Here is a 25,942-nt window from a genome sequence, read left to right as displayed (position 1 = left end):
TGTTTTTGGGGTCCGCAGGTACGTTCCTCGCGTCTGCTTTACGCTCAGGCCCCGAAGGTCAACCCGCTCCACGAACCCTTTGGGGCGCGCGCGTCCGCCCTCTCCCTCGCCTTCGCGGCCCCCCGCTTTCCCTCCCCAGGCTCCGCCTCTAACCCTTTGGGGCTCGGTTCCCGGCTCCCCGCAGCCGCCGCCACTGAGGCGCCATGGCTCCGGCTAGAAAGGCCAGCCGTCGGGTGACCAAAACCAACTTGTTACGGAGCCGGAAGCTCGCCTCCTTTCTTAAGGACTTCGACCGTGAAGGTAAGGGCCGAGCGCGGGTCGTCGCGGCTGCGGGGCGATTGCGGGGGGCTGGCGGATTGGCAGCGGGCAGCACGGGTTCCGGGCTCCTTTCACCCACCGGGGACCCCGGCTCTGTCCACTCTGCTCCATCGCAGTGCAAATACGATCCAAGCAGATTCTGTCTGACGGGCTGAACATCCTCAAGGAGATGGATAACTTGTACAACATCGAGATCCTGCGGCTCCCCAAGGCGCTGCGCGAGATGAACTGCCTCGACTACTTCGGTAAGCGCCGCTGGCGTGTCCCCGGGCTTCGCCCTGGAGCCCGCTGCTCAGCCAGCAGCCGTCACCTTAGCTAGGGCCTCCGTGGTCACTGCAGGAAGCAGGTTTCCCCGGCTGGTGGCTCCGTGGTTAAAGCGTCAGCCTCTGCACCGGGTGGGACCAATCGATGTCTCTCTCTTACATCAGTGTTTCTTTCTCTCCTCCGCCTTCTTCCCTCCTTCCCTCCCTCCCACTCTAAAAATCAATGGAAGAAAATATCCTGGAGTGAGGATTAAAAAAAAAAAAAAAAAAAAAAGCTCAGATTTAATCTCGTTAGCACTCACATCATCTACCCCTGCAGGTAGTCAAATGTTTTCTCTAAAAGGCCATATAATATCTTAAGGCCTTCTGGGCCAGCGGGTTATTATTAATTACCCAGTATGTAGCCTCCTCCTGAGATAGAAATGCATGGTTTCCTTAGAAAGTAGACTTTTAATGATCCTTTTAGCTTGCCCTTTTGCTTATTAATCCATTTGTTTGTACATTTCTGCAAATAGTCATTGAACATGTATCAGCCCCAATGAAGTGATGTCGAATTAAAACTATGTTATTCAAGGACTCGCTGTTTTAACTAATTTTATCCTCATAAAAAAATGTATTATTAAAATTATCCCCATTTTGTAGATGACAAGATTAAGGCACAGAAAGATTGGTTGCTTTGTTCCTCATGAGCTGGTTTGTACAGAGTTTATTTGAATGTAGGCGTATTCTGGTTCCAAACCCTACGTTCTTAACTGTCTGTCATACAGGGTACTTTGAGAGTTTCTAGCAGGAAGACCTAACCTAACTTTTTATTCTATATCTAACCTTGCACGGACCTCTTCATTCAACACACATTAATTTAACTACATACCTACTGTATGGCACATTTTGCCAGAAACTATGGATATTACCGTATTTTTCGGACCATAAGACGCACCAGTTTTTAGAGAAGGGAAATGAAGAAAAAAAGATTCTGAAACAAATAGTGTCCTAAAATATTTTATGTGCATTAAAACCCAACATCACAGTCATAAACACATGTAATCAACCCTGTAAAGTAAACAGCAGCATTTAGAACCATTTTAGAGCCGGGCAAGCACACAGAGACCACACAGAGCCAGGCAAGTAAAAAAACTTTTTTTTTTAAAGTATATGTGTAGGCTATATTTGGACCATAAGACGCAGGGACTTTTTCCCCCCACTTCTGGGGGGGGGAAAGTGCGTCTTATGGTTCGAAAAATACGGTATCTCTGTCCTCAAGGAATTCAGTTCAAGACCCAGAGGGTGGGAGGAGAGAAAAGAATTAAACTGCTTTGAGTGGTTGTTGGGTTGGGTGAGGATGAACAACTAACATAGCACTTAGCAGCAGTCTGCTGTCATAGACAGACAAGCAGAGTTTTGGGTTTGAGATCAGTTTCAAAGGATGAGTTAGGAATTGGTTGGGTGCGGAGGAATATTTTGGGCACAGGAAGTAATACCAGGGCAATGAATCTCAGAAAAGAGTGGCACATTTGGGAACTAACAGGAACTTTTTAGTTCAGTAGAACATAGGCTAGGTCATGAGGGGGACAAATCAAGCTTGGAGAAAGATTAGACTAGCTTATGAAGGTCCTCAAATTATTGGGGCTTACTCTGGTCCTGTTTTAGAAAGATAGCTCATCATGGGAAGGTGATTTACAATTAAACTGATAGTAACTGAACAAAATGTTCTTTTTCAAGCCCTTGGAGGAAACAAGCAGGCCCTGGAGGAGGCAGCGACGGTAAGTGACTAGACCTGTTTTGAAACTGTAAGTTGGGGTCTGTTCACACATCCAACCAATGGATGCTTACTATGGAAGAGGTTCCATAGGGGACTTGATCTGTACCTAGGTACCTATGATAAAGTTTAATGTATAAATCAGGCACAGAGATTAACAATACAATAGAACAATTATAACAATGTGCTTTAATAATAAAGTTATGTGAAAGTGGTCTCTCTCAGAATAGCTTACTGTACTATATCGCCTTTTCACATAATGAAGCACTTTCCAGTTCTTTTTGGCATATCCAGAATTGCCCACATCACTACTTTTATGCTTGGGGCCAGGTGGGCACTGAAGGACTAATGGGTAGGTAGCATATACACAGCATGGAAACGCTGGATAAAGGGATGATTCATGTCCTAGGACTCAGCTGGATGACGCAAGATTTCATCACCTGCTCAGAACAGCATGCAATTCTGAACTTGTGGGTTATTTCTGGAATTTTCCATTTAATATTTTGCAGGGTGACTGCAAGTTACCGTATTTTTCGGACCATAAGACGCACTTTTTTCCCCCCAGAAGTGGGGGGGAAAAGTCCCTGCGTCTTATGGTCCAAATATAGCCTACACATATACTTTAAAAAAAAAGTTTTTTTACTTGCCCGGCTCTGTGTGGTCTCTGTGTGCTTGCCCGGCTCTAAAATGGTTCTAAATGCTGCTGTTTACTTTACAGGGTTGATTACATGTGTTTATGACTGTGATGTTGGGTTTTAATGCACATAAAATATTTTAGGACACTATTTGTTTCAGAATCTTTTTTTCTTCATTTCCCTTCTCTAAAAACTGGTGCGTCTTATGGTCCAGAGCGTCTTATGGTCCGAAAAATACGGTAACTGAAATTGCAAAAAGTGAAACCGTGAATTGGGGTGGCATCCTTACAGTGAGAGGATTACTGTGCTGTGATTTATCACAGTGGGAGGATTCAAAGCGGATCGGCAAAGGGAAAGATGCATGGGCAAAGTCCAGAGGAGACCAGGCTCGAGCTCCCAAGAGTCCTCTCCCCGGGAGACACACAGAACATGCTTAATTCAGCGCCTTACCTACCAGAAAGGCTCCTTAGAGATTTACTGTGCAGGGTTTTATTAGGACGGTCACTTCTTGTGCCTAGCAATGCCATAATTCCAGACTTCCAGAAGGACAGCAGGTATTCAGCCTAAACCATGTTGTTTGTATATATCTTAGGCACAAGAAGCTTCTCTTATCAGAGAATAGTGTGACCCTGAAGTCCAAGTTCTAGTGCCATCCACTGACCAACCTTGTAAGCATGGATATCCTCTGCATGTTAGGTAATGATGTCCTGCCTACCAATGATCCCTTCATAGCATGCCAGCTGGCTGAAGAGATGGCAGAAAGTTGGCCAGCACTTTCCATCCCATCAACCATCAGACATCCCTAACCTATACAGCACTGATTCTTGCTAAGCCTAGACACCCTCAGAATCCTTCTCTGAGTGCTCCATGAAGTCCCTCCCAACCCAGAGATGAAATCTTGTCACTCAAAGTCTATGGCAACTATTCTGATAGTTACACATGCCCTACAAGGAAAACCCTACGAATCATGCCTGCTCTTGACTAGTCTCATACATGTAGGTAGCCACCATTGGGAAGAAGTTTAATTAAAAGGGTGACTGGAAGCCTTTTTGAAGGGCCCAAGATCACCTAGACTTAAAAAGAGGAAAACAAGAAGTCTGACACAGCACCAGGTATTATCCAATGTGGGTCATTTTGAACTTGTATTGGTTGCTGATGGAATGTAAACAAGTGTAACCATTTTGGAAAACGATTTGGCATAATGGCAAGGCTGAACATTTGTGTACCCTATAGCCCTATAATGCCCTCTCTCTAAGTATATAGCCAAGAGCAAACTTGGACATATATGTCTGACAGTTCAAAGTAGCAGAGTTCGTGATAGCAAAAGACTGTGGACAAGAGATTAGACAAATCCACTATGATAGAGTGATAGCAAAATATTATATAAAAAGGGATTAACCACAAATAGTGGTCAGAAACAAAACTAAACAAAATATTATTTAAGCCGAAACCAGTTTGGCTCAGTGGATAGAGTGTTGGCCTGCAGACTGAAAGGTCCTGGGTTTAATTCTGGTTACTAAGGGCGTGTACCTTGGTTGCGGGCACATCCCCACTGGGGGTGTGCAGAAGGCAGCTGATCGGTGATTCTCTCTCATCGGTGTTTCTAACTCTCTATCCCTCTCTCTTCCTCTCTGTAAGAAAAATCAAAATATATTTTTAAAAAATATTTAAGCACAAATACATTTGTGAAAATATATATACACACACTTTCAAGCAAATGGAATGGTAGTGGTTATTTCTGGAGAGTGACAGAGAAGACTGGTCACCTTTGGAGGAAAGAAGGAAATGGAACAGGGACGAGTAGATAACTAGGAGCAAGTTATTGTTGATGCTTTGGGTCCTGGGTGGTGTGGTGGGCTTATGGGAGTTAATTAAATGTGTTATAATTAACATAATCTTTCTAATGATATGTGATATGCTTTAAAAATAACTTTTTCATTAAAAAATATTGTTCCTCATATTCAATGGACTATGCCTAGTGTTTTATGGCTGTTTTTATCACAGGCTGACCTGGATATCACAGAAATAAACAAGCTAACAGCAAAAGCTATGCAGACACCCCTGAAATCTACCCGAAGTGAGTACTTTTCAAAATCCCTTGTTGAACTGAGAGAGCTGAGAGCCAGGGTGGTTGGCTTGCTGCATAGGGAGGCCTCACTGATGGAGCCTCTTCCCTCTCTTGTCTGATCCTCAGTCTTATAAATAAAAAAAATGTGATTTTGCAGCTGCATTCAGTTAATTATATGCAAGAATGATACTAACCAAACTCCCCAGTCTGATGTATGAGTGAAAGTGAAAGGATAAAAGCAAAAGTTGTGCCCTAGCTGGTTTGGCTCAGTGGATAGTGCGTTGGCCTGCAGACTGAAGGATTCCAGTCAAGGGCACATGCCTGGGTTGCAGGCTTAATCTCCATTAGGGGATGTGCAGGAGGCAACCGATCAATGATTCTCTCTTATCATTAATGTTTCTCTCTTCCCATCTCCCTTTCTCTGAAATGAATAAAGATATATTAAAAAAAGAAAAAGTTGTGGTGGAAACCAAACATATTGTCTGCTTGCTTCCCCTGAGTTGGAGAAGTTAGCAGGATTTACAGAAGCATTCCAGGATGGGGCCATCCAGCTGCAGCTCTCTCTGATCAGAGGGGTGAGAGAGAACTGTAAAGGACTAACTTTCTCAGCACATTAGTTTCACATTACATAGATTCAGTGACCCACACGTGGAAATGGTTCTCACAAATATGCCCCACACTGGAAACACCAAATACAAGTATCAAAGACCTTGTTCTTATGGGGCACACATTCCAGGTCTCATGATAGCCTATAAAGTGACCACTGTCTTTTTATTTTTAAAAAAATATATTGATATATATATATATATATATATATATATATATATTTATTTATTTATTTTTTATTGATTTTTTATGGAGAGGAAGAGAGAGGGATAGAGAGTTAGAAACATTGATGAGAGAATCATCGACCAGTTGCCTCTTGCACCCCCCTACTGGGGATGTCCCCGCAATCAAGGTACATGCCCTTGATCGGAATCGAACCTGGGACCTTTCAGTCCACAGGCCGACACTCTATCCACTGAGCCAAACCGATTTCGGCATCCACTGCCTTTTATAAATAAGGAAACTGAGGAGCTACCATGAAGCTATGTGATCAAATTAGTGGTGAGGCCAGGTCTCAAGCTCATGTCTGTCCAATTACAGTCTACACTTTTTTTTTTTTTAATCCTCACCCGAGGATATCTTTCCATTGGTTTTTTTAGAGAGCGTGGGAAAGAGGGAAAGACAGAGAAGTATTGATGTGAGAGAAACACATTGATTGGTTGCCTCCTGCACATGCCGGAGTAAGGCCGGGTCCGGGGGGAGCCTGCAACCCAGGTACATGCCCTTAACCAGAACTGAACCCATTACACTTTGGATCTGCAGGCCAACACTATCCACTGAGCCAAACCAGCGAGGGCTCTTTTACTTTTTTAAATGTTTTTATTGACTTGAGAGAGGAAGGGAGAGGGAGAGAGAGAGATAGAAACATTGACAAGAGAGAAACATCATCAGCTGCCTCCTGCATGTCCCCTTCTGGGGATAGAGCCCCCATCCCGGGCCTGTGCTGTCAGGGAATGGAACCGTGACCTTTTGGTTCCTGGGTGATGCTCAACCACTGAGCCACACCTGCCGGGCAGTCTACACTTAACACGTTAAGTGCCATGTCAGTCACCAGTGACTGTCTGTTCGGACCTCGGCATTCTCTGGCCGCCAGCATTCTCGGTGGAATCGGACATGCCGGCTAAACGGAAAGGAAGACAAACAGACTTGGCGCTTATTAATTAGAAAGCTGGCTGACCATAACAGGACTTCAATCATATTGGGTTTCTTAACCGCTACAGTTTCCTTTGTCTAAACCTTTTTTTTTTTTTTTTTTTTTTTAATTATATTTATATTGGGTCTATTTGCTTACAGTCTAAGATTGCTTTAGTTTTTTTTCCTATAAGAAATGTGAATGTATAAAAGTTTATTCTCGTGAGAAATGTCATTGATAAACTGTTTCTTGTAGCACGAAAGGTAATGAATGAAATGAAAGTGCAAGAAGAAGAAGATGAAGAAGAAGAAAATAAAAATAAGAAACTTAAAACTTCCAAAGTAAGTAGGTAATTCAGATTTTTGTATTTCCCTGTCTGTGGTCTGACAGATGGGGAAATACAAAAATACTTAAAATACAGTGTTGCCCTCCCAGAGTTCACAGTCTAGTAGAGAAGATCCCAGTTGAATAGCTGATAACAAACTCGATCATGGAAGTATGTACAGAGTGCGTAGGCATAGAGAGGAAGCTATTAAGGCTTACCTATTCTCTTAGGACACAGCCAGGCCTTTAAGGTGAATGAGATTTCATTAGCTGGAAAAGGAAGGGAAGGGAATTCCCAGAGGAGGTATGAGAGCCCATGTAAGGAACAGGAAGCAGTTTGAAATGGCTGGGATGTAAGTTGTGGAGGCAGTTTGGGTAGAATAGGGGTCAGATAACGAATGGTTTGTGCACCAGGTTTGGAAGTTCAGTTTCATCGGGTCTGAAGTGGTGAGTGACCTCACCAGATCTGTATATCAGAATAGTATTCCGGATAAATGGGAGAGGGCAAACCCTGGGAGAAGGAAACATTGTAATTCGTGGATGAGCCTCTGACCCTATCAAAAGAGCTGGTGTTGAGATAAGATTAAAAAGGGAGAATGGGCAAGATTGGTGGAGGGAGGAACGGAAACCAGAGGTGACTAAGTGGTTTCTAGCTTAGGCAGCTGCCCTCTCTGGCATGCGGGACACAGGAGGAAGAGTGGTGCAGGGTTTGGGGAGCAGATCACATGTCAGTTGTTGGACATGCTGAGCATGTAACACTCTTCCGGGACATGTAGCCTAGACAGAGATTTCAGCCTGGAGCCCAGAGAGGGGGAGGAGATTGAGAGTCACAGTGGCTCCCAGGCCTTTGGGTGGTCGTCCCAGTGTGAGAGTCGTGCTGTGCAGGGGGAGCGTGGAGTAGGTGAGAGAGAGAACCTTGTGAGACACACTGCAGAGGGAAGGTGAGGGAGGAGGGAATCGTCAGAAGATGAGTGGTTCTTGTCACGCATCTCCGAGGCACAGGAGCCATGAGGACGGCTGCGTTCCCTGTACTGGGCACCTGGGATGCACCTTTTCAGTGGCACTTTATGTAGGAGGGGTGGGGGAGCGTGACCAGCCAGGCTGCAATCAGTGCAAAAGACATTTAACCTTAATTTTGGCCAAAATCTTCTCTTTTGGAAACCAAGCCAGGTTTGAGGCTTTAGTTGATCAGTTATGTTCTGAGTTACATCTGTGAGGTAGTCCTTCATATGTTCAATATTAGGTTTCTTTGCCAGAGCTGGTTCCCCTGTCCCCTTTGCAGGAAAGGCTTTTTGTAACCTCATTTTCATTTGATTGTGACTTCAGGTCAAAAGGTGCCCTCCATCCAGGAAAAGAATGCAGTCCATACAAGGAAAAGGCAAAAGCAAAAGGTAACGGCTTTTCCAGTTCAGCTGTGTGGTGTTGGTTTTACTGCAGAGCCACATCCATTATGGCAGCATAGGGGGCAGGGGACTTTGTGGCTCGTGTTCTTGTAGAGCTTCAAGCCGTCAAATCCTTGAGTATCTGAACCGAGGGGCTTCTCGAAATCATCTGAAAATACCTCTTCCAGTTTTGCCCACATTCTCTATGCTCCCCCACAGTTTTCGGTGCAAACAGGGAGAATGAGGCCCAATAATATGGGGTAAGCATTGCAGATTATTATGGTTAGTTGCCTGACAGTCTGTGTGCAGAGTTACACCATAGTTGGTCACAAAGCAGCTGTCACTTACTCCAATAGGTAGTTTCTTCAAATGTCCTCCTGGTCCTGCTAAATAAAGAATCCCATGGAGCCCAGCCACCGTGGCTTAGTGGTTGAGTGTCGATCTATGAACCAGGAGGTCATGCTTCGATTCCCAGTCAGGGCACATGCCAAGGTTGTGGACTCGATCCCCAGTGCGGGGCGAGCAGGGGGGCAGCCGACCAGTGATTCTCTCTCATCATTGATGTCTTTATCTCTCTCTCCCTTCACCTTCCTCTCTGAAATATATATATATAATTTTTTTTTAAAGAATCTTTTTTAATATATTGGCCTAAACTGATTCTGCTGGACCCCACTAAACCATTTGGGAGTGGGGGCTGCATCTTACACAAGCTGGGGAAAGTAGTGATGAGGGTGCCTGAAGGAGTGGACCCCTCTCAGTTCTTCCTGAGCAGTGACCAGAACCCAGCTGGGGGGCCTGTCTCCTTCCTCCTATTCCCTGAGCTTGATTGAGGAGTTAGATTCTGGAGGTTGACTGCTTGGGTCCAGAGTTGTGGCTCTCCTGATTGGCTGTGTGATCTTGGGCAAGTTATTTGAAAATAAGTTCTGTATCTCTAAATGAGGGTAATAGTGGTGCTTCTCATAGGGTTGTTAGAATTACACGAGATATGTAGGCGCTCAGGACAGTATCTGACAAGGTCGGTGTTCCAAGTGTGAGCTGCCCCTGCTGCTGCTGTCATTGGACCTGAGTTGTGCACCTAATGGCCATTTCTTATCTGTAGGTCAAGCAGTTTTAACACTGTTACCCCAGCTGTGGGCCGAATGGAGCTGTCCCTGGTAAAACCTACTCCAGGCATGACACCCAGATTTGACTCAAGGTGAGTACTGAGCGCCGGGCTTGGATTTGGGTGGGAGCCCAGTATTTAACTGCAGAAAAGAACATTGTTTAAGAAAACAACTCCTGGCTCTTGGCCCGAGCCCTCTCAGAAGAGGGTGGTGGGCTGAGCCTCCTGGTGTTGTTTGCCTCTCCCTTGAGTGCAGGTTCATCTGTTTCAGCAACAAAATGATTCTTCTCTTTATCTGATTCGAGAGTGATCTTTGTCTCTGATGACTAGGAGCTCTAGTGAATTTTTATCTATTCTGAGTAATCAAAAGGCTTTTTTTTAATGGGTAGGCATTCTCCTATACCCTTGGGAGAAATTGACATCCTCTTTTAGGAGACCAGTCTAAACAAGGATATTCTTGCAGTATAATGTATCCCTTCCCTTGGGCTGGTTAACTAAATAGGAAATGCCATATAGACTTTTAAAAAGAAGAAGATCTGTTTGTGCTGGTGTGTGTGTGTGTGTGTGTGTGTGTGTGTGTGTGTGTGTGTGGTGGAGTGGGGAAGGGAGGGGGCGGCAGCTTCAGGATTACAAGCATCTCCAAGCAGCTGGAACACAGTGTGTCCTCGACCAGCGGTCGCCAACCTATCGGACCTCGAGGACCATCGGTTGACGACCACTGTCCTAGATGGATGGTCCCATCTGCTTTTACATACATAGAAAGTTTCTGGAAGGATGCATAAGGAACTGAGAGTAGTTATCCCTGGGGTGGGGGGAGGAGGAAGACTTACTTCCGCTTTTAATTCCCATCTTCTTTAGCTTTGTTTTTTACATGAGCATATAGCAAAGGACACTTGAGGAATAATAATAGCATTTGTAACTGTCTTGAGAAAGTTAGAATTTGGGAATTAATATAATGATGTAATCTCTGAATCCTCTTCCTTGGACCCTGGAAATTCCTCTTGATAGAAACACTTAGCTACTCTTGGAAGTACATTAACCATAGTTTATTTCTGGACGGAATTTATATGGAGCTCTGGACCTAAAATTGACAGGGATAAGAATTGAGTTGCTAAATGTATGTTTGATAATTACAATCTCCCTTCTCCAGCTGTGTTTAGTCATTACTGCTTAGAAAGACACCCCCCCCCCCCCCTAATTTTAGAAATCGCCTTCTGAGAAATGTGTGATTTGAAAAGTGCAGATTGAGGCCAGGTGGGCTTTGTGTTTTGTTTTGTTTTAATCCTCACCCGAGGGTATTTCCCATTGATTTTCAGAGAGAGTGGAAGAGAGAGGGAAAGGAAGAGAGAAGTATTGATGTGAAAGAAGCATACTGATTGGTTGCCTCCTCCATGAGGCCCAACGAGGGCTTGGGCCAGGCAGGAGCCTGCAACTGAGATACACACCCTTGACCAGAATCGAACCTGGGACCCTTCTATCCACAGGCTGATGTTCTGTCCACTGAGCCAAACTGGCCAGGGCAAGGCCAGGTGGGCTCTGGAAGGGCTCAGCGCCTGGTGTCATGCAGTCTGCCAAGCCGTCTTTACAGAGACTTCTCCCACTTTCTAGGGTCTTCAAGACCCCAGGCCTTCGAACTCCAGCAGCCAGAGAGCGGATCTACAATGTCTCAGTGAACGGCAGCCCTCTGGCCGACAGCAAAGAGGTTTTCCTCACTGTGCCCGTGGGAGGCGGAGAGGTGAGTGCTTCAGTCTGAGGGATGCCTGGCCCCCGTGTGTGTCTGAGGCAGCATTTCTTTCCCTGGTCTGTCACCCACTTCCCTCCCCGGAGGCCTTTTAGTTGCATGGATCCTGATCTCCACATTTGTCTAAGACTCAGAACCCAGTTTCCTCTCCCAGACTGGGAAGATCCTTGCCCAGCTCGGGTTCCATTTGTTCAACGAACATTTGGGCACCCGTATGTAGCAGACCAAGAAGACCTTCCTGCCCTGGAGAAGCAGTTCAGTAGTTGTACAGGTTAACAGTTAGGACACTGTCTCCATGCGATGTGTGCAGTAATGGAGATACAGTGCGTCGTCTAGGAAGGGGAGCACAAGCTGTCGCTTCCCCTGTGTACCTCCCAGGGGTTCTGAGGCAGGTTGAGCCCAGCTTCTCCGGGCTGAGTGGAGCAAGTTGTTGCCTCACCTCCTGGAAGGAAGGGTGTTTGATCTCAGGTGTGGTCTGCCGGGCATTGCTAAGCTGATGGGGATGTCCTGGTACCCAGGTGATCCCGGCCCAGTGATGAGCACTGACGTCACTGTATCCTTAGGGACAACAGTGACAGCCTGTGTTCTGCCTACCTTGCCTCCCCCCTCCCCCCACCCCCTAAGGACAGGACACAAAGGGGGCACGCTGGGCTGCTGGATGGAGGTTCCCGCCCTGAAGGACATGCAGTTTAACCCACTCTCCCCTCCACAGAGCATGCGGTTATTGGCCAGTGACTTGAGGAGGGTCGATATTGCACAGCTGGATCCAGAGGCCTTGGGGAACATTAAGCAGCTGTCCGTAAGTCTCACGCTTGTCTCCACACCTGAGCTTCCTCCGGAGCTTCCTTGGTTTGTCTTTCAGGTCCAGGCTCACTCTTTGTACTTTCAGCCTCTTTCCCCAGTGGATTTTGACTGATGTCATACTTACCTGGTAGCAATTCTGTCCCTAAATTGAGGTTGCGTTTAGGTCCATCCAGAGTGCCTGCCACAGAAGTTCCTTAACAGAATCAAAATCCTGCCTCATTCAGGCAGTTGGTGCCTATATGTTAGGGCACAGTTGACCTCCAGGAACTCAGACTTCCTCACAGCAGTTCAGGAATGGGCGGTGGGGGTGGGGGAATCTTATTACAAAGGATCCACAGAATCAAGGCAAGCGCTGAACAGCCAGGCCTCGGAGTGATGGGACCATCAGCAATAGGGGGTTACGGAGCTCCACTCTGGTGCGCCAGCTCCTTCAGCTCCTCTGTCTCTGGGGCCCCACACACATCTTCCTTCCTCTCCCTGCTCACCCCTCTCCCCCCACCCAAGGCTCTTGGTTCTGTCCTCCCTCTATGTTGGTTTGTAGGTGATCTTGGTTAGCCACACTTTCAACTCTAACTATTGCTTCATTTTCCAACACTAGTCTTCGTAAATGCTCAGGAGGAAGAAGTTAATTGGCTTAGTTTTGGTCACATGGTCACATGGGCCTCCCTGGTCCAGTCAGCATGGTTTTGGCTGGTGGGTGGGAGCACTTAGTGCAAACATGGCTGCCATAGCCCCACCTCTCTGGGGCTCTTGTGAAGGGGATACCCAAGGAAGGGGACAAGGAGGGCTGCTTTCCCAAACGTCCTATTGCACATAGGCCCAGTGCTGAGATCACACAGCCAGCCACCCAAACCTGGTGCATTCATCCTCTAGCTGGATCTACAGCAGAACTCTTCCCACATTATACTTTCACTGTCTCCGGTGAGAAGTTATTTTGCTCCTTTGTTCAGATGAGAAACAGAGAATCAGGAAGGTGAATTCGTTTGTGAAACAGACAGACTGGAGGGCTGAAATTCCCTCAGAGCTGCCTCAGACACGTGCAGTGCTGCCTGAGCGGCTCCCTGGACAAGCATGCCCAGTGCCACCCTCTCTAACAGCCCGTCTCCTTTTCTTTATAGAGCCGTCTTGCCCAAATCTGCAGCAGCATACGGACTCACAAATGAGGCTGCTATTCTAAGAAGCCAAACTTGACAAGATGGGTCTTCAGTGGGCATTTCCGGGACCTTCTTCCCTTCAAGCTTATTGTCTGTTTGAGTGTGATGTTCCAGAGCAGGAAGTGGTGTTCTCTTGGAGAATTTGGGACGTGGGAGGATGCTGTTCCCTCATCTGTTAGACAGTTTTACTATTCACACCTTCCAAAGACACTGCCCACTGCATCCGTGCGATCAAACCTTCCTGTCCTTCTCCCTGCTGAATTCTTCCTGCTCTCAGAGCTACCGTTTTCTGCCTCCTGGGACTCGGTGTCCTCTTTGCCATGTCCTGACTCCAGTTGTGGAGGCATGGAAGGACTTCGTGTTCTTGGGCAGACTGCCTACTCACCCTCGCCTGAGAACCCTGTGCATCTGTCGTTTCTACTCTGTATGCTTGAGGCTGGGAATTTGGGGCTCAGAGAAGTGAGTTCTGGGCCATGAGAGAACAGACCCAGAATGCTGGAACTACAAATGGGGTTAGGACAGTGAGTCAGGACCTGTCTCAGCAGTGACCACAGAGAACACCCTTCCCCTCCCAACCCCATCCCTTCCTTCTGTGGAATCTCACATCTGCTGTGCCAGTGGTTTTCAGGCTAACTTGTGGAATGGTGTTTTGTATTTATCTCGACCGAAGACCAAAAATTGGTGTGAAGGCAGTTTCCATGTCTTCCTCCTCTACCTCTCCAGCTCGTGGGGATTTGGATAAGGGAATCGGAGGCTGAGATTAGTCTGGGATTTTTTGTGACTGGCACAGGGGAGCTTTCTAAGCTCTCTGTGGCCCTGCAGGTCTGCCGACTGCAGCGAGCACCTCTCTCTGACTAGCTTCATTGATGGAGCAGGCGTAACTGGCCTGGTCATCTCATTCCACTTTGGCCTGTGCCCTGGGCATGGACTAGTTCCTTAGCACTGAAATTCCTGTGTGCCAGCCAGTGCCTCTGCCCCAAAGAATCACGGGATGTGGTCCAAGAATATGGGAACAGTTCCCATCCCAGGTTTGGGGGCCACCGTTTTCTCATGTGTGTCTCTTTGCTATACTTTGTATTATTTTGCGACATGACCATCCTAGTAACCCAGTCCTGTTTAAGTTGTATTCAATTTGAGTTGTTTTATGCTCCCTTTCCTGAGACTTTGTACATATTGTTTCCCTGAGTAATGGAATCTCTGATTTCTTCTAAGAGCTCCTGAGAGGTACCTGTTTTCAATAAACTGTGTTTGTTATTAATATGCACCTGCCTGTCATTTACAAGCCGTGCTCCCCAGACTGGGGGCAGGTTTGAAGCTGCAGCTGTCAGGGTAGAGCCTTCGAACAGGTGTGAAAACCTTCAGTCCAGGCAGGAACTCGGATACCTGAAGAGGAGCCCTCACCCCAAGATCCAGGAATGGGGAACCTGCCCCAAGACGATTTTCTCCAACACGCTCATTCCATGACTAGAAATGTACACTGGGGAGGATAAACTGTCTGTGGTGTGTTTGCCTGTGTAGTCCCGTTGGCCAGGACAAGAAGGGTGCTTGCAGGTAATCAGTTCAGTGGGCACCTTACTTCCCAGAGTTCTTTACATGGAAAACGATCAGCATGGAACTAAATCTGGGTCATTGCTTAGCTCAGTCATCTGACATGGATAGTTCATGGTGAAGGACCCTTCGGTCAGTGACAGCACATGGAATAATGGTTACTTCTTTCAAGTAATCCTGACCCCAGAGATTTCTACCATTCCCATCATTCTCTGGTACAGTGTTAGGAAGAGCTCGATGTCAAGGAAACAGGATCCAACATGCTTGACTGACCCAGAGCCAGGCTCACCTGCTTTCACTCTGCGGGCACCACTGCCCAAATGAACCCAAGTGTGTAGTATGAACAGGTGCCTAATAAATGCGTCACATGATGCAATCTGAACAGTCCATTCCACATAAAGGGATGACTTGGAAAGTAATGTGTTTTCCATCCCAGGATTTAAAGCATGGCCTGAATCATCAAAGGGCTGGAATGCTGCAAAGAAAATTTAAGACTTACTAGCGGGCCTGACCGATGTGGCCCAGTGGTTGAGTGTGAATCTATGAATCAGGAGATCACTGTCAGTTTCCAGTTGGTTGGGGCACATGCCCAGGTTACGGACTTGATCCCCAGTGGGGGGGGCATGCAGGAGGCAGCCAATCAATAATTCTTATCATTGATATTTCTCTCCCTCTCTGAAATTAATTATACATATATATGTATATATTTGAGCCAAAGAAAGAGCGAAAACAGCCCACAGACATGTTCAGTTTTTTATTTTTGTTTTTAACTTTATTGATTTTACACAGAGAGAAATTGAAAGGGATAGAGAGTTAGAAATGTCGATGAGAGAAACATCGACCAGCTGCCTCTTGCACACCCCCCACTGGGGATGTGCCCGCAACCAAGGTACATGCCCTTGACCGGAATCGAACTCGGGACCTTTCAGTCTGCAGGCCAACGCTCTATCCACCGAGCCAAACCGGTTTCGGCTGTTCACTGTTTTTTAAAATTATAACAATTTAAAAATTGCCAAAGTTCACAAAAGTGATTGCTAGCTTCAAAAAATAAGATCTGGCAACACGGGCCAGTCAACCGAGTCCTCTTCCCACTGAAAGCATTTCCCGCTCTGACTTTCCTTTGTTACTGCCTTGTACCTCTGGGCAATTTACCTTGTACCCTAAGCAGAGCTGCTTTGGGTTGGAGGGAAGATTGGCCTGGAGTCCCCTTCCCTGGGCCCCTGAGGCTGTTTCAGAGAACTCTAGGATTTCAGTAAAGTTTCATTCTTCGCCCTGCAAGCCCCCTGGTCTCTCCAAAGCCCTCCTTGGGGCTTCCTATTGAAAGAATTCCAGATGTAGTGCCTCACCAAGAGTTAGGTTAAATTATTCATAGAAAGAGCTTGAGGTGTGTGATAGGACATCACCCAGGCATCGTTTATTCACAGCATCAGACAGCTTTTAGCTCAAAGGATCTACTATCCCCCGCTCTGCCAAAGAAATGACTTCGCATGCCAACAGAGAGCTTATCACGCTGTGTCCTACACTTGTCTCAATGTCCACATGTGCACAAGCCCTGACAAATGTTGTCCTCCTCTAATTTTACACCAGTCCCTAAAATTCAGTGTGACACACACATGCTGAAGATTTAATAATAGACAATTCAGACATGGAAGGAGAAACAATGAAAGGTCAATCAGAACTGGGGATACACTGAGCTCCCACTGGAACTGGAAGCAGTTCGCTTTGGCTAAGGTGCCTTCTTGTTGCCCTTCACAGGTTTAGGCATTTTCCAGTCCCCTTTCCTAGTCCAGTCCCCCTGCCTCACCCGGCCTGCAGAACAAGCCTTCTCTCCCCCACTCCCTCCCACCAGCTGTAACCCACCCTTCTTGCCTCCTACACTTCACGATCGTCTTTCCTTAATTGATATTAGCATCCATGCCATTGGTGTTTTCTGACCCTCAGATGATGAATATGATGGAAGACATAACATACCCTTGGTACCAAGACACCGGCAAGAGCCCAGCATCCCATCAGCCAATGGGCAGTGCCCACAAGCACATGCTCTGTCACAACATGCTGAGAGCCTATGGGATGGCCACAGGTGACAGTCTCCAAGGAGACACCCCTTCGAATCTGATGCAAAGATCATGCTGGCAAAGCTCCGGGGGCCCTGATCACAGTGTCTTGTCACCTCCTAAGAATGTCCCCCACTAGACAGGGGTCTCTCATGAAAGGGACCCTCTAACTTGTTTCCATGCAGAGCGATCTCAGACGCACACTGTGGAGAGCCCACGAGGGAGAGGGAGGAGGGTCTCAAACTACTTAATGGCAAAACAACTGTCACTGAAAGAGACACCATATCACAAGTTTTTATTACTTTGTCCTCCATACAGAACCCCAAATTATAAAAACTTTTCTAGCACTAATCAAAGAAACCATCTCCCCAACCGGACCCTTCCCTCCCTGGGTGGGCTCAGACGGGGGAACTGGGGGGTTGCAGGCCACCTCCCTCTGTCCAGTGAATGAGTTCCATATAAAAATAGATCTGTAGGGGGTTCCTATAGAGCCATCAGCTTGCATTACACCAGCACCCGTTCAGGGCTGAGGCCTGGGACCCCTTAGGATTCTGGGACCTCACTCCAGTGGAGGGAGATCTACCCTGGACACCGAAGTCCTGCCCACAGGGGCCACTCTGCAGAACAGCTGCTGGGGGGTGGGGGGTGGCCTTTAGACCTCGAAGGAGGGAGCTGGAGCTGGAGATGACGCTCCCTCCACACAAGACTGGACGCCGGTTCCCACACCATGTCTTCTCCAAGCTTCCTGGGGGCAGGGGCTGGGGGTGCCGAGCCTGAAGGGCACCTGGCACGAGACCCTCCAGCCCTGTCCAAGATGGAAGCAATGTCTTGGTCTCCCCTAGTACCCCCGAGTCTCCGAGCTGGGGCAGGCGCCCAGTAAACAGAAAGCAGGTTGAGGGGGTGGGGTGGGGACCTAAGGAGAAAAGAGCTGGCAGGGCCAGGCCAAAGGCACTGCTGTGAGGCACCATCCCCACCACGGGTGCTCCCCCAAAGTGCACAGCGTCTCCCAGCCCCCAGGCTCCTTCTCAGCTCCCCTTCTGCCTGGGCTCCTCCTTTCCTAGGGCCTCCATCTTCACCCACTAAGGAATGGCCCTCCCCCAACCTCCAAGTCAGCCTCTCAGCCACGAACCCCTCCAGACATCCCACCACACACACAATCAAGAGCGTCCAGCTGCCCCTCCAGCCCCCTGGCCAGCCCAAAGGTCTCCCCCGGGGCTCCGGGGCACTGTAGGAAGGCACCCTTGGGGTGCTTCTTGGTGCCTGAGCTCATCTCCCCACCTGGCCTAAGCCCTCCAAGGGCCGGCTCTGTGTCTCATTCTCTCTGCTCCTTCCCATCCCACCCCATCCCACCCACCCCACACACAGCCAAACTCAGAGATGCCCAACAGGAGTAACCTGAAAGACAGCCCGTGGCCTATCCAGCCCCAGCCGCCTTCCTGACGGACGACAGCCTGGCCTCGTGGTCACCACCACTTAGGGAGCCCCTCTGGACAAGGAACCTGGAGCCAGCCTAGGGCACCCGCTTTGGTCAGAGGCCTGCAGACCCCCAGGGAGGAGGCGCCTTGCTCTGTGGGGGGCTGGGTGGTGGCCAGGGGATGGAGCTCCCCATAGGGGCTCACCGCAGAGTACCCCTGGCTGCCACAGGGCAGGACCAAGGTCTCTCTCCAGAGCCAGCCTCACCCCTGCACAGGGCCCTGTGCCACCTCGTTGTAACCCAGGCCCGGCCCTGACTCCTCCCTGGGCCTCAGTTTCCCCATCTGAACAGTGAGGGGTGGCCCAGCCTGTCAGAGAGAAAGGTCCATCTCTGAGAGTCTCTTCTTCACCACCCCCACGGCTGGACACAAAGCCCGGGGTCCCCCTGGAGAGAACACACCTCCGCTCCTGCTCATCCCAGGGGTCCCGGCCACTGAGGTTATAAAAGGAATGCAAAGCTCAAAGAGAGGCTCACGGGGCCTCGGGGAGCACCAGGACCTCGAGGGGCCCACCCAGGACCCTTCCCCTCCCCCTGAACTGTCCCAGCCCCAAAGCAAGGGAAGCAGAAACCAGCTCAAAGCCCAGGGCCTCGGGGTCCAGCCCTGAGCTCAGCACCTCCTCCGCGGCCTGCGCCTCAAGAACCAACGTCCAGCCAGGGCAGAGCCAGGGCACAAGGAGCTGAGGACCCTGCCCTCCAGGGCCCATGAGGACGGGCTTCCGGGCAGCTTGGTCACTCAGGCCTCAGGAGAGCCCAGCAGGGACCCAGGCTGCCTGCTGGCCATGGGCCTGTGGGATACGGGGGGGTCCCAGCCTCCCACGGATGTGGGAGACAGGAAGGCATGAGCCCGGTGATTTCAAACTCTGTCCTCCCTCCCTGCCCAGCCCCACCTCAGCATCTGGAACCCTGCGCTTCCTCCCTCTTCTCTCCAGGGTCTTCTCCACGGATGTGACCCTTTCCCCAGGGAGACCGAGTCAGCCAAGGCGCTCAGACTGAGGAAGATGGGGCGAGGGCTCACTTCTGCGCGGTGGAGCGCAGCTTGCCAGGGTGCTGTCCAGGTGGGGGTTCGCAGCCCACCGCGGTCCCGGCCTGGAAGGGCGGGGGCTGCTCACACCTGCACCCCCCGGCCCTGCAGCTGGAGCACTCGTGCCCGCAGGGCGCTGACCCCGCTGAGGAGGGCCTCCCGGTGTTCCACCGACGAGATGCCCAAGCTCACCAGGTCCCTGCGAAGAACAACGGGTCAGACCCAGCCGCTCAAGCCCCTCCCTCTGTCTGGACAGGGAACAGCCAGGATGGGGACCCGCTGGGCCTCCCGTAGAGGCGGGGGCAGGGCCCTGGGTTCCGCCCACTCACTGCGCAGTCATGGTGGCCACGGCCTCCAGGCTCCCGTAGCCAGCTGCCGTGAAGCTGTCCTTGTAGCGGCCCAGGTCCAGGGCCTCCAGCCAGGCGCCCACGGAGCCAAAGGAGGGGAAGGTGGAGAAGGCACGGTCCGCCAGGGGAGTGGGTGGCCTGGGGGGCAGAGGGGAGGGGGGGTGGTCAGTCATCAGCAGGATCTGGTGCCCAGCCCGCTCGCTGTCCTGCGGTCAGGCCAGCTGTGCTAGGACAGACGGGGAGGCCTGGGCCCAGGGCAGACCTGGCTCACACCGCATGCCATGCATTCTCAGATCAGGTGAGTGTTTCACACTCAGGTGGGTGGGTGTGGGTTGCACCTGAGCCAGCCAAAGGTCCTGAGAGTATCTGGAACAGCCTGGGGGGAGGACACACCTAGGACAGTTGTGAAGGCATCTCATATTTGGGACAACTTGTACTGTTTTCACTTATTTTATTTACTGAAATTACAAGTCAGTTAGGACTATTACCACATACACTGAGTGGCCAGATTATGATCTCTGAATGCATAATAATCTGGCCACTTTGTGGCCACACACACACATTAGAGGCCCAGTGCATGAATTCATGCATGGGTGGGGTCCGGCCAGCCTGGCCAGGGGGAGGGGACATGGGCAGTTGGCCGGCCTGCCTGCTGGTCAAACTCCTGATTGAGGGGACAATTTGCATATTAGTCTTTTATTATATAGGGCAGTGGTCGGCAAACTGTGGCTCACGAGCCACATGCGGCTCTTTGGCCCCTTGAGTGTGGTTCTTACACAAAATACCACGTGTGGGCGTGCACATCCAGTGCGATTGAAACTTCGTGGCCCATGCGAAGAAGTCGGTTTCCAGCTCTCAAAAGAAATTTCAATCACTGTACTGTTGATATTTGGCTCTGTTGACTAATGAGTTTGCCGACCACTGATAAGAGGATATACACTGAGTGGCCAGATTATTATGAGTTCAGAGATCGTAGTGATCTGGCCACTCAGTGTATTTATCCAATGGCCACTGTCTCTGGGATACGTGAGCACAACCCAGGACAAGTAAAAGTGACTAGGATGGACGAAGGTTGCACGTGCCTCAGGCACCTGGAATAGCAGATTTATCTGGGACAGCCGGGTGAGCAGTCCTACCTAACAGGTGGGGTAGGAGAGATGGGGCTGCTGTACGAGGGGCACGTGGGAGGCCATTCACGGGCAGGTGAGAGGTCGCGAAGTCTGCTCTGGTCGGGGATGGGGGGTGGGTGGGAATGTACCTGGGACAGGGGGCCGGAGCACACTTCGGGGGCTCTGGGTCCTGCACCATCTTGCTCAGGATGCTGTGGATCTGGGAGAACCTGGGCCGCTCACCCGGGTCCTTCTGCCAGCAGTCCAGCATCAGCCGGTGCAGGGGGGAAGGGCAGTTCCTGGGGGGCGGCAGCCGGAAGCCATCCTCCACGGCCTTGATTACCTGGGCCACCGGGTAGGGGTGCAGAGGGAGGCTTTAGATCCCCCCTAACACACACACACACACACACACACACACACACGAGGAAGACTGGGGTGGTCAGGCCAGGCAGGACTAGAAGCAAAGAAACAGTGAAGAGGAACCGGGGAACTGAGGTCAAAGGGCACGAGGATCAGAAGGCAAGGCGCTGGAGCCGAGCTCACTCACGTCCTGGCTGGACATGTCCCAGTAGGGCCGCTCCCCAAACGCCATCACCTCCCACATGACCACGCCGAAGCTCCACACGTCGCTGGCAGAGCTGAAGTGGCCGAACTGCAGCGTCTCGGGGGCGGCCCACAGCGCCGGGCTCCGGCCACTCTGCGGGCGGGCGGGCGGGTCAGGGGCGGGGAGGGACACCCAGGCTCCCCACACCACAGGGCCCAGGTCCAGCCCCACCTGCCATCCCCCTAGCTGCACATCTGGGGAAAGCACACCGCTGACCACAAGGCGATGTCCACACTGACATGTATCCAGGACCGACTGCCGAGGGGCGGGGTGGGGGGAGTTAGCGGGACCCAGCAGGGGAGGGGGCAGCGGGGAGCTGGGGCCTCTGGGGCAGTTTGGTGGAAACAGGAGCAGACGTGCCTCGGGGAAACAGCTCCTCACCATGGTGGTGTAGACGGCCTCCGCTCGGTCCCGAGGCCCCCGCCCGAAGCCGGAAACCTTGCAGACGAGGCCACTGCTGACCAGCACGCGGCGGGCGGCCAGGCCCCGGTGAACGTAACCCATCTCCGACAGGTACTTCATGGCCGACGCCAGCCCGGGCAGCAGCAACAGCAGCTGCCCGGCCACCATCTGGCCCTCGTGCCGCTGGGGAGGAAGGAGAGGGAGGCCGGGTGCTGTGCGGCCCCGGGAAAGGTGCGGAGCGGCCCTCCCTGTGCTTCCGTCTGCCCCGTCACCCTCCAGGTCGGCCTGGCCAGCGGGTGCCTTTCCAGGGAACGAGGCCGCTCCGAGTCCCAACAAAGAGAACATAACGGGGTCATGTCTCCCCGGGGCCCGCGGCACTCACCCTGAGGAAGCTGTCCAGGGCCCCGTGGCTCATGTACTCGGTGACGATCATCAGGGTGCTCCCTGTGCCCGGGGACGTGGACACATAGGCTGAGACGGCGCTCCCTCTGGACACAGGCCCCCCTATCTGAGCCCCGACCTGGGCCACACTCCCCTCATCTTGCCACCCTCCTTCAGGACCCACGGTCCCCTATGCTGAGGGACAAGAGGAGGCGTCTACAGGGGAACAGAGGTCAAGAGCCACAAGTGTGCTAAGAAAAATCCCCCAAGGCTGCTTGGACCTTGGTGGTATAGACGGCCTCAGCCCACCCCACAGGGTGTCACCACCAGTCAGAAAGGTCATTTGGGGACAGCTTTGCGGTGAAGCAAAGCTGAGACCTTCCCCCATGCTGGGCGTTTCAGGGGCTCCCTCGCGGTTTAGGGAGGGGCTCTGGGGGACAGGAGCACCCCACCTCCCGCCTCGTCATCCCCACCTCCATCCCTGTGGAGCACCGGCCCTACCTCGGGTGACGACGCCCTCCAGCCGCACAACGTGGCTGTGGTCAAACTGGCCCAGGGTGAGGGCCTCGGCCAGGAAGCTGAGCCTCTGGGAGTCGGAGCAGCCTTCCCGCAGCGTGTGCACGGCCACGGGGAGACCCTGGCGGCCAGGGAGCTGCAGGCAGCCGCAGCACAGCTCCCCAAACCGCCCTGTGGGGAAGCAGCGCCTCAGACACCGCCAGAGGCCACTCCCTTGGCCAACCCCGGGCAGGGTGAGCCGAGGAGAGAGCAACTTCTGGATCATGAGCGGCTTCCAGTCTGGGACTCGGAGCTCTCGGGTTCAAATCATGCTGAATTGAGTACCAGCGGAGCGACTGGTTCCATCTCTCTCTCCTCCTCCTGCCTGGTGGCCGTGTGCAAGGGGACTTCTCCCTGCCTGCCTGCCTCAAAGAGAGGGCTCCTTCAGCCCATGTGACCCAGGATGGCGACAGCACCCATTCTGCCACACTGCCGCTGTCTGGCTTCCGCCCAGTGAGTCTGGCAACCACATCAGGGCTTGGCTTCTGGCTCCTGGTGAACGTGGCTGCCTTCCCCAGCACAGGCCACGGGTGTGCAGACAGGAAGAGTCAGGAGGCTGACCATTAGGGGGCGAGCACCTACCATGAGCCAGGCCTTGGGCTGAGCCTGTGAAGTCCCGTATGAGCTCAGTCTGAGGCAGCTGTCATGCCCATTTTACAGAGGAGACTCAGGCTCAGAGCAGAAGAAGGATGTGCCCCTGATCACACAGCCGGTTAGTGACAGAGTGGGGACTAAAGCTCAGGTATGTCTGGTCCCCAAGCTTGCAAAGGACCCCCTCACTGCCCCATGAAGACCTGGGACTGAACGCCTGCCCATCTGCCCATGGCAGTCTGAACAGGCCAGCTCTGAAAGGGCCTGGGGGCGGAGTCAGGCTGAGAGAATCAAAGCGGGTGGAGGGTGGAGGGTGCTCGGACTTCTATGGAGGGTGGGGCTAGGGCAGGGGTGGGGCTCCCCAGGAACAGGGCTTCCTGGGTGCCCAGCTTGCCTGCTCCAAGGCTCCTCTCCACGATGACACTTTTCGCATCCAGCTCCTTGGCAAACAGGTGAAGGGCCTGCAGGGGGTCCCCACAGCTCTGCGGGTCCATGAACGTGCGGCGAGTCGGCACTTTGACTGGGAACACGGACAGAGAGAGAGGGTCCTGAGGAGGGGCCGCCGAGGCTAGAGGGTGGGGTGTGCAGTAGACGCAGGAAGAGGGGTGAGGAGTGAGGTAGGGGGCGCCCGCCCCGCCCCACACCAGGCCCAGGCAACTCACAGTGGAAATACAGCTCCTCCTCGTCGTGGGCGTCCTGACCTCCTTTGCCATAGCTGCAGGGCCTGGGGGCGCAGAGTCATTCCTTGAGCCAGGCTCCCCATTTGGGGGAGGGGGGCACCTCTTTGTCCCTTCAAAAGGACAAGGTCTGTGCCCCAGGGGAGGGACCTTCTTATTCAGCTGGTTTGAAAGCTCCTCCCCAGAGCACTCAGGTAACCCTAGCGTTAGACCTAACTCTACCCCCATCAGCATTCCTAGTTATTGGCACTCTGAGTCACACGCATATTCTTGCCACTCCGAGGCACCCAAATCTATACACACACACACACACACACACACACACACACACACACCGACTTTCAGTTCAAGCTGCCCCCCTGGTACAGGGGAGCAGAACAAACAGGCCTTGCACAGAGGGCAGCTTCCGGTGTAGTCAGGAAAACCAACACTGAGGGTTCACCACAGCGGCTCACAGGGCCCAGCAGAGGAGAGGGCTGTGCGCAGTGGATGGGAACGACCCCTTCCTGGCCATCAGGGCGGCTGCCTGAGACAGGCCGCTGGGGACCAGAGGACCACGTCACAGGCTGGCATGTGGGAGCCCCCTGAGGCCGGGCCTTGCTGGCCCAGATAAAGACTTTGACTTTTATTCCGGATTGGAGGAGAGCCCCTAGGGGATGCTGAGAAGGGAGTGCTGAGATGCCATTTGCATTTTAGAAAGATCATCCTAGCTGCTGCTGCTGCTGTCCCTGCTGGCAATGGCGGTGGCTCAGACTCCGGGGTGAGAAAAGCGAGAGGACTCAAGAGGCATGCGGGTGACGGGGAGGCAGGAAGGGAGAGGAAGAAGGCTTGCCCAGCAGAGCCCATGGTGCTGCCATTTACCAGGAAGGGAGGATGGAAGTTCATGTGGAGACATTTGAGTTCGCAGGGCCTCTGGGATGGGCAGGGAGGATCGGGGAGGGGGGGGGGGCGGGGGGAGTTAGTATGTGTATGTCTGTGTCTGGAGTTTGGAACACAAGTTCAGGACTAGGAACAAGTCAGAGGACCCCCTACACTTTGACTTTGGGTAGGGGAGAAGGAAGCCACGGAGATCACAACGGAACCGCCAGAGAAGTGGGAGGGAAACTGGAGTGGTGATGTCACAGGAACCAAGGAAAGGAAAGCAGCAGAGAGAGGGGTCAGTCTCGGAGGGCTGGAGGAGAGGGATTAGGGGAGGCTGGAGAGAGACGGTCATGGTTCCATACCAACGGGGGAGGGGAGAAAGGCTGTCTGTCACAGAGGAAGAGGTGGTCACCGGGCGGTTAACAGCGTGGGCTCTGGGACCTCACTGCACGGACTGGCTTCCCAGCTCCTCCGCTGAGCGGCTCTGTTTTCTCTTTAATAAAATCAGGAAATAATCAACCAAAGACCTTGTATGCATATGTGCATAACCCATGGACACAGACAATAGGTTGGTGAAGGTCTGGGGTGGGGGGGCGAGGCGGGCTGGAGCCAATGGAGGAGGAAAGGGAACGTATGCAATGGTTTCAACAATAAAGATTTAAAAAAGAAAAGGCGGCCCCACCTGATAGCATAAGGAGCTTACTAAGCGCAGTGAACATTCACTGTCCCGTGGGGGAGAGAGGGACATTTAAACAGTACGGGTTCCTGAGATGTGAGAGGGAGCGGGCTCCGGTTCTAGGCAGGAAGACTGATCCTAGGAGGAAGGTACCTCCTCTAGAGCGAAAGGAGGGAGGGAAGGACCTGAGAGAGGCAGGAGTGTCGACCTGGTGGTGAGAAGATGAGGGGCTAACGATATAATTGAAGAGAGTGGGGGGGGAGGGGGTGTAGGTGGGGCAGCAAAGGGGGCTGAGGGAGCAAGCTGCAGGGACAGGGAGCCTGAAGGACCAAAGCAGAAATGGACCAGTATCCCAGT

General features: G+C 51.7%; 2 protein-coding genes across 2 annotated transcripts in view; one reads left to right on the top strand and one right to left on the bottom strand.

Moving 5' to 3' along the window:
* Nucleotides 1-186: 186 nt before the first annotated feature.
* CDCA8 (cell division cycle associated 8) lies at nt 187-14,543 on the top strand. The gene is made up of 10 exons (XM_036445398.2): nt 187-300; nt 435-563; nt 2,301-2,341; nt 4,977-5,049; nt 7,034-7,119; nt 8,429-8,493; nt 9,584-9,679; nt 11,195-11,321; nt 12,040-12,126; nt 13,250-14,543. Exons 1-10 carry the CDS (start codon nt 204-206, stop codon nt 13,292-13,294), a joined length of 846 nt encoding a protein of 281 aa, XP_036301291.1. The 5' UTR covers nt 187-203; the 3' UTR covers nt 13,295-14,543.
* Nucleotides 14,544-16,218: 1,675 nt separating this feature from the next.
* The window catches only part of EPHA10 (EPH receptor A10), a 34,923-nt gene continuing 25,199 nt past the window's right edge, over nt 16,219-25,942 (bottom strand). Inside the window, exons 9-17 of the mRNA XM_036445395.2 lie at nt 24,034-24,095; nt 23,766-23,891; nt 22,727-22,912; nt 22,227-22,288; nt 21,824-22,027; nt 21,386-21,535; nt 20,988-21,181; nt 19,712-19,867; nt 16,219-19,581 (exon numbers count right to left, since the gene is read on the bottom strand). Coding sequence (XP_036301288.1) covers nt 19,467-19,581; nt 19,712-19,867; nt 20,988-21,181; nt 21,386-21,535; nt 21,824-22,027; nt 22,227-22,288; nt 22,727-22,912; nt 23,766-23,891; nt 24,034-24,095 — 1,255 coding nt within the window. The 3' untranslated portion in view covers nt 16,219-19,466. The remainder of the gene's footprint in view (nt 19,582-19,711; nt 19,868-20,987; nt 21,182-21,385; nt 21,536-21,823; nt 22,028-22,226; nt 22,289-22,726; nt 22,913-23,765; nt 23,892-24,033; nt 24,096-25,942) is intronic.

Source organism: Pipistrellus kuhlii, unplaced genomic scaffold, assembly GCF_014108245.1.
Source record: "Pipistrellus kuhlii isolate mPipKuh1 unplaced genomic scaffold, mPipKuh1.p scaffold_m20_p_2, whole genome shotgun sequence".
In the NCBI taxonomy this organism is placed as follows: Eukaryota; Metazoa; Chordata; class Mammalia; order Chiroptera; family Vespertilionidae; genus Pipistrellus; species Pipistrellus kuhlii.
Note: the sequence above shows the minus strand (reverse complement) of the source record. Positions and strands in the feature narration are given on the sequence as shown.

Excerpts from the sequence above, each read along its gene's own strand:
- CDCA8 (XM_036445398.2), top strand. The coding sequence starts at position 204 with ATGGCTCCGGCTAGAAAGGCCAGCCGTCGGGTGACCAAAACCAACTTG. Across the intron at positions 2,342-4,976 it reads CCCTGGAGGAGGCAGCGACG|GCTGACCTGGATATCACAGA; the intron begins GTAAGTGACTAG and ends TTTTTATCACAG. Across the intron at positions 8,494-9,583 it reads GGAAAAGGCAAAAGCAAAAG|GTCAAGCAGTTTTAACACTG; the intron begins GTAACGGCTTTT and ends TCTTATCTGTAG.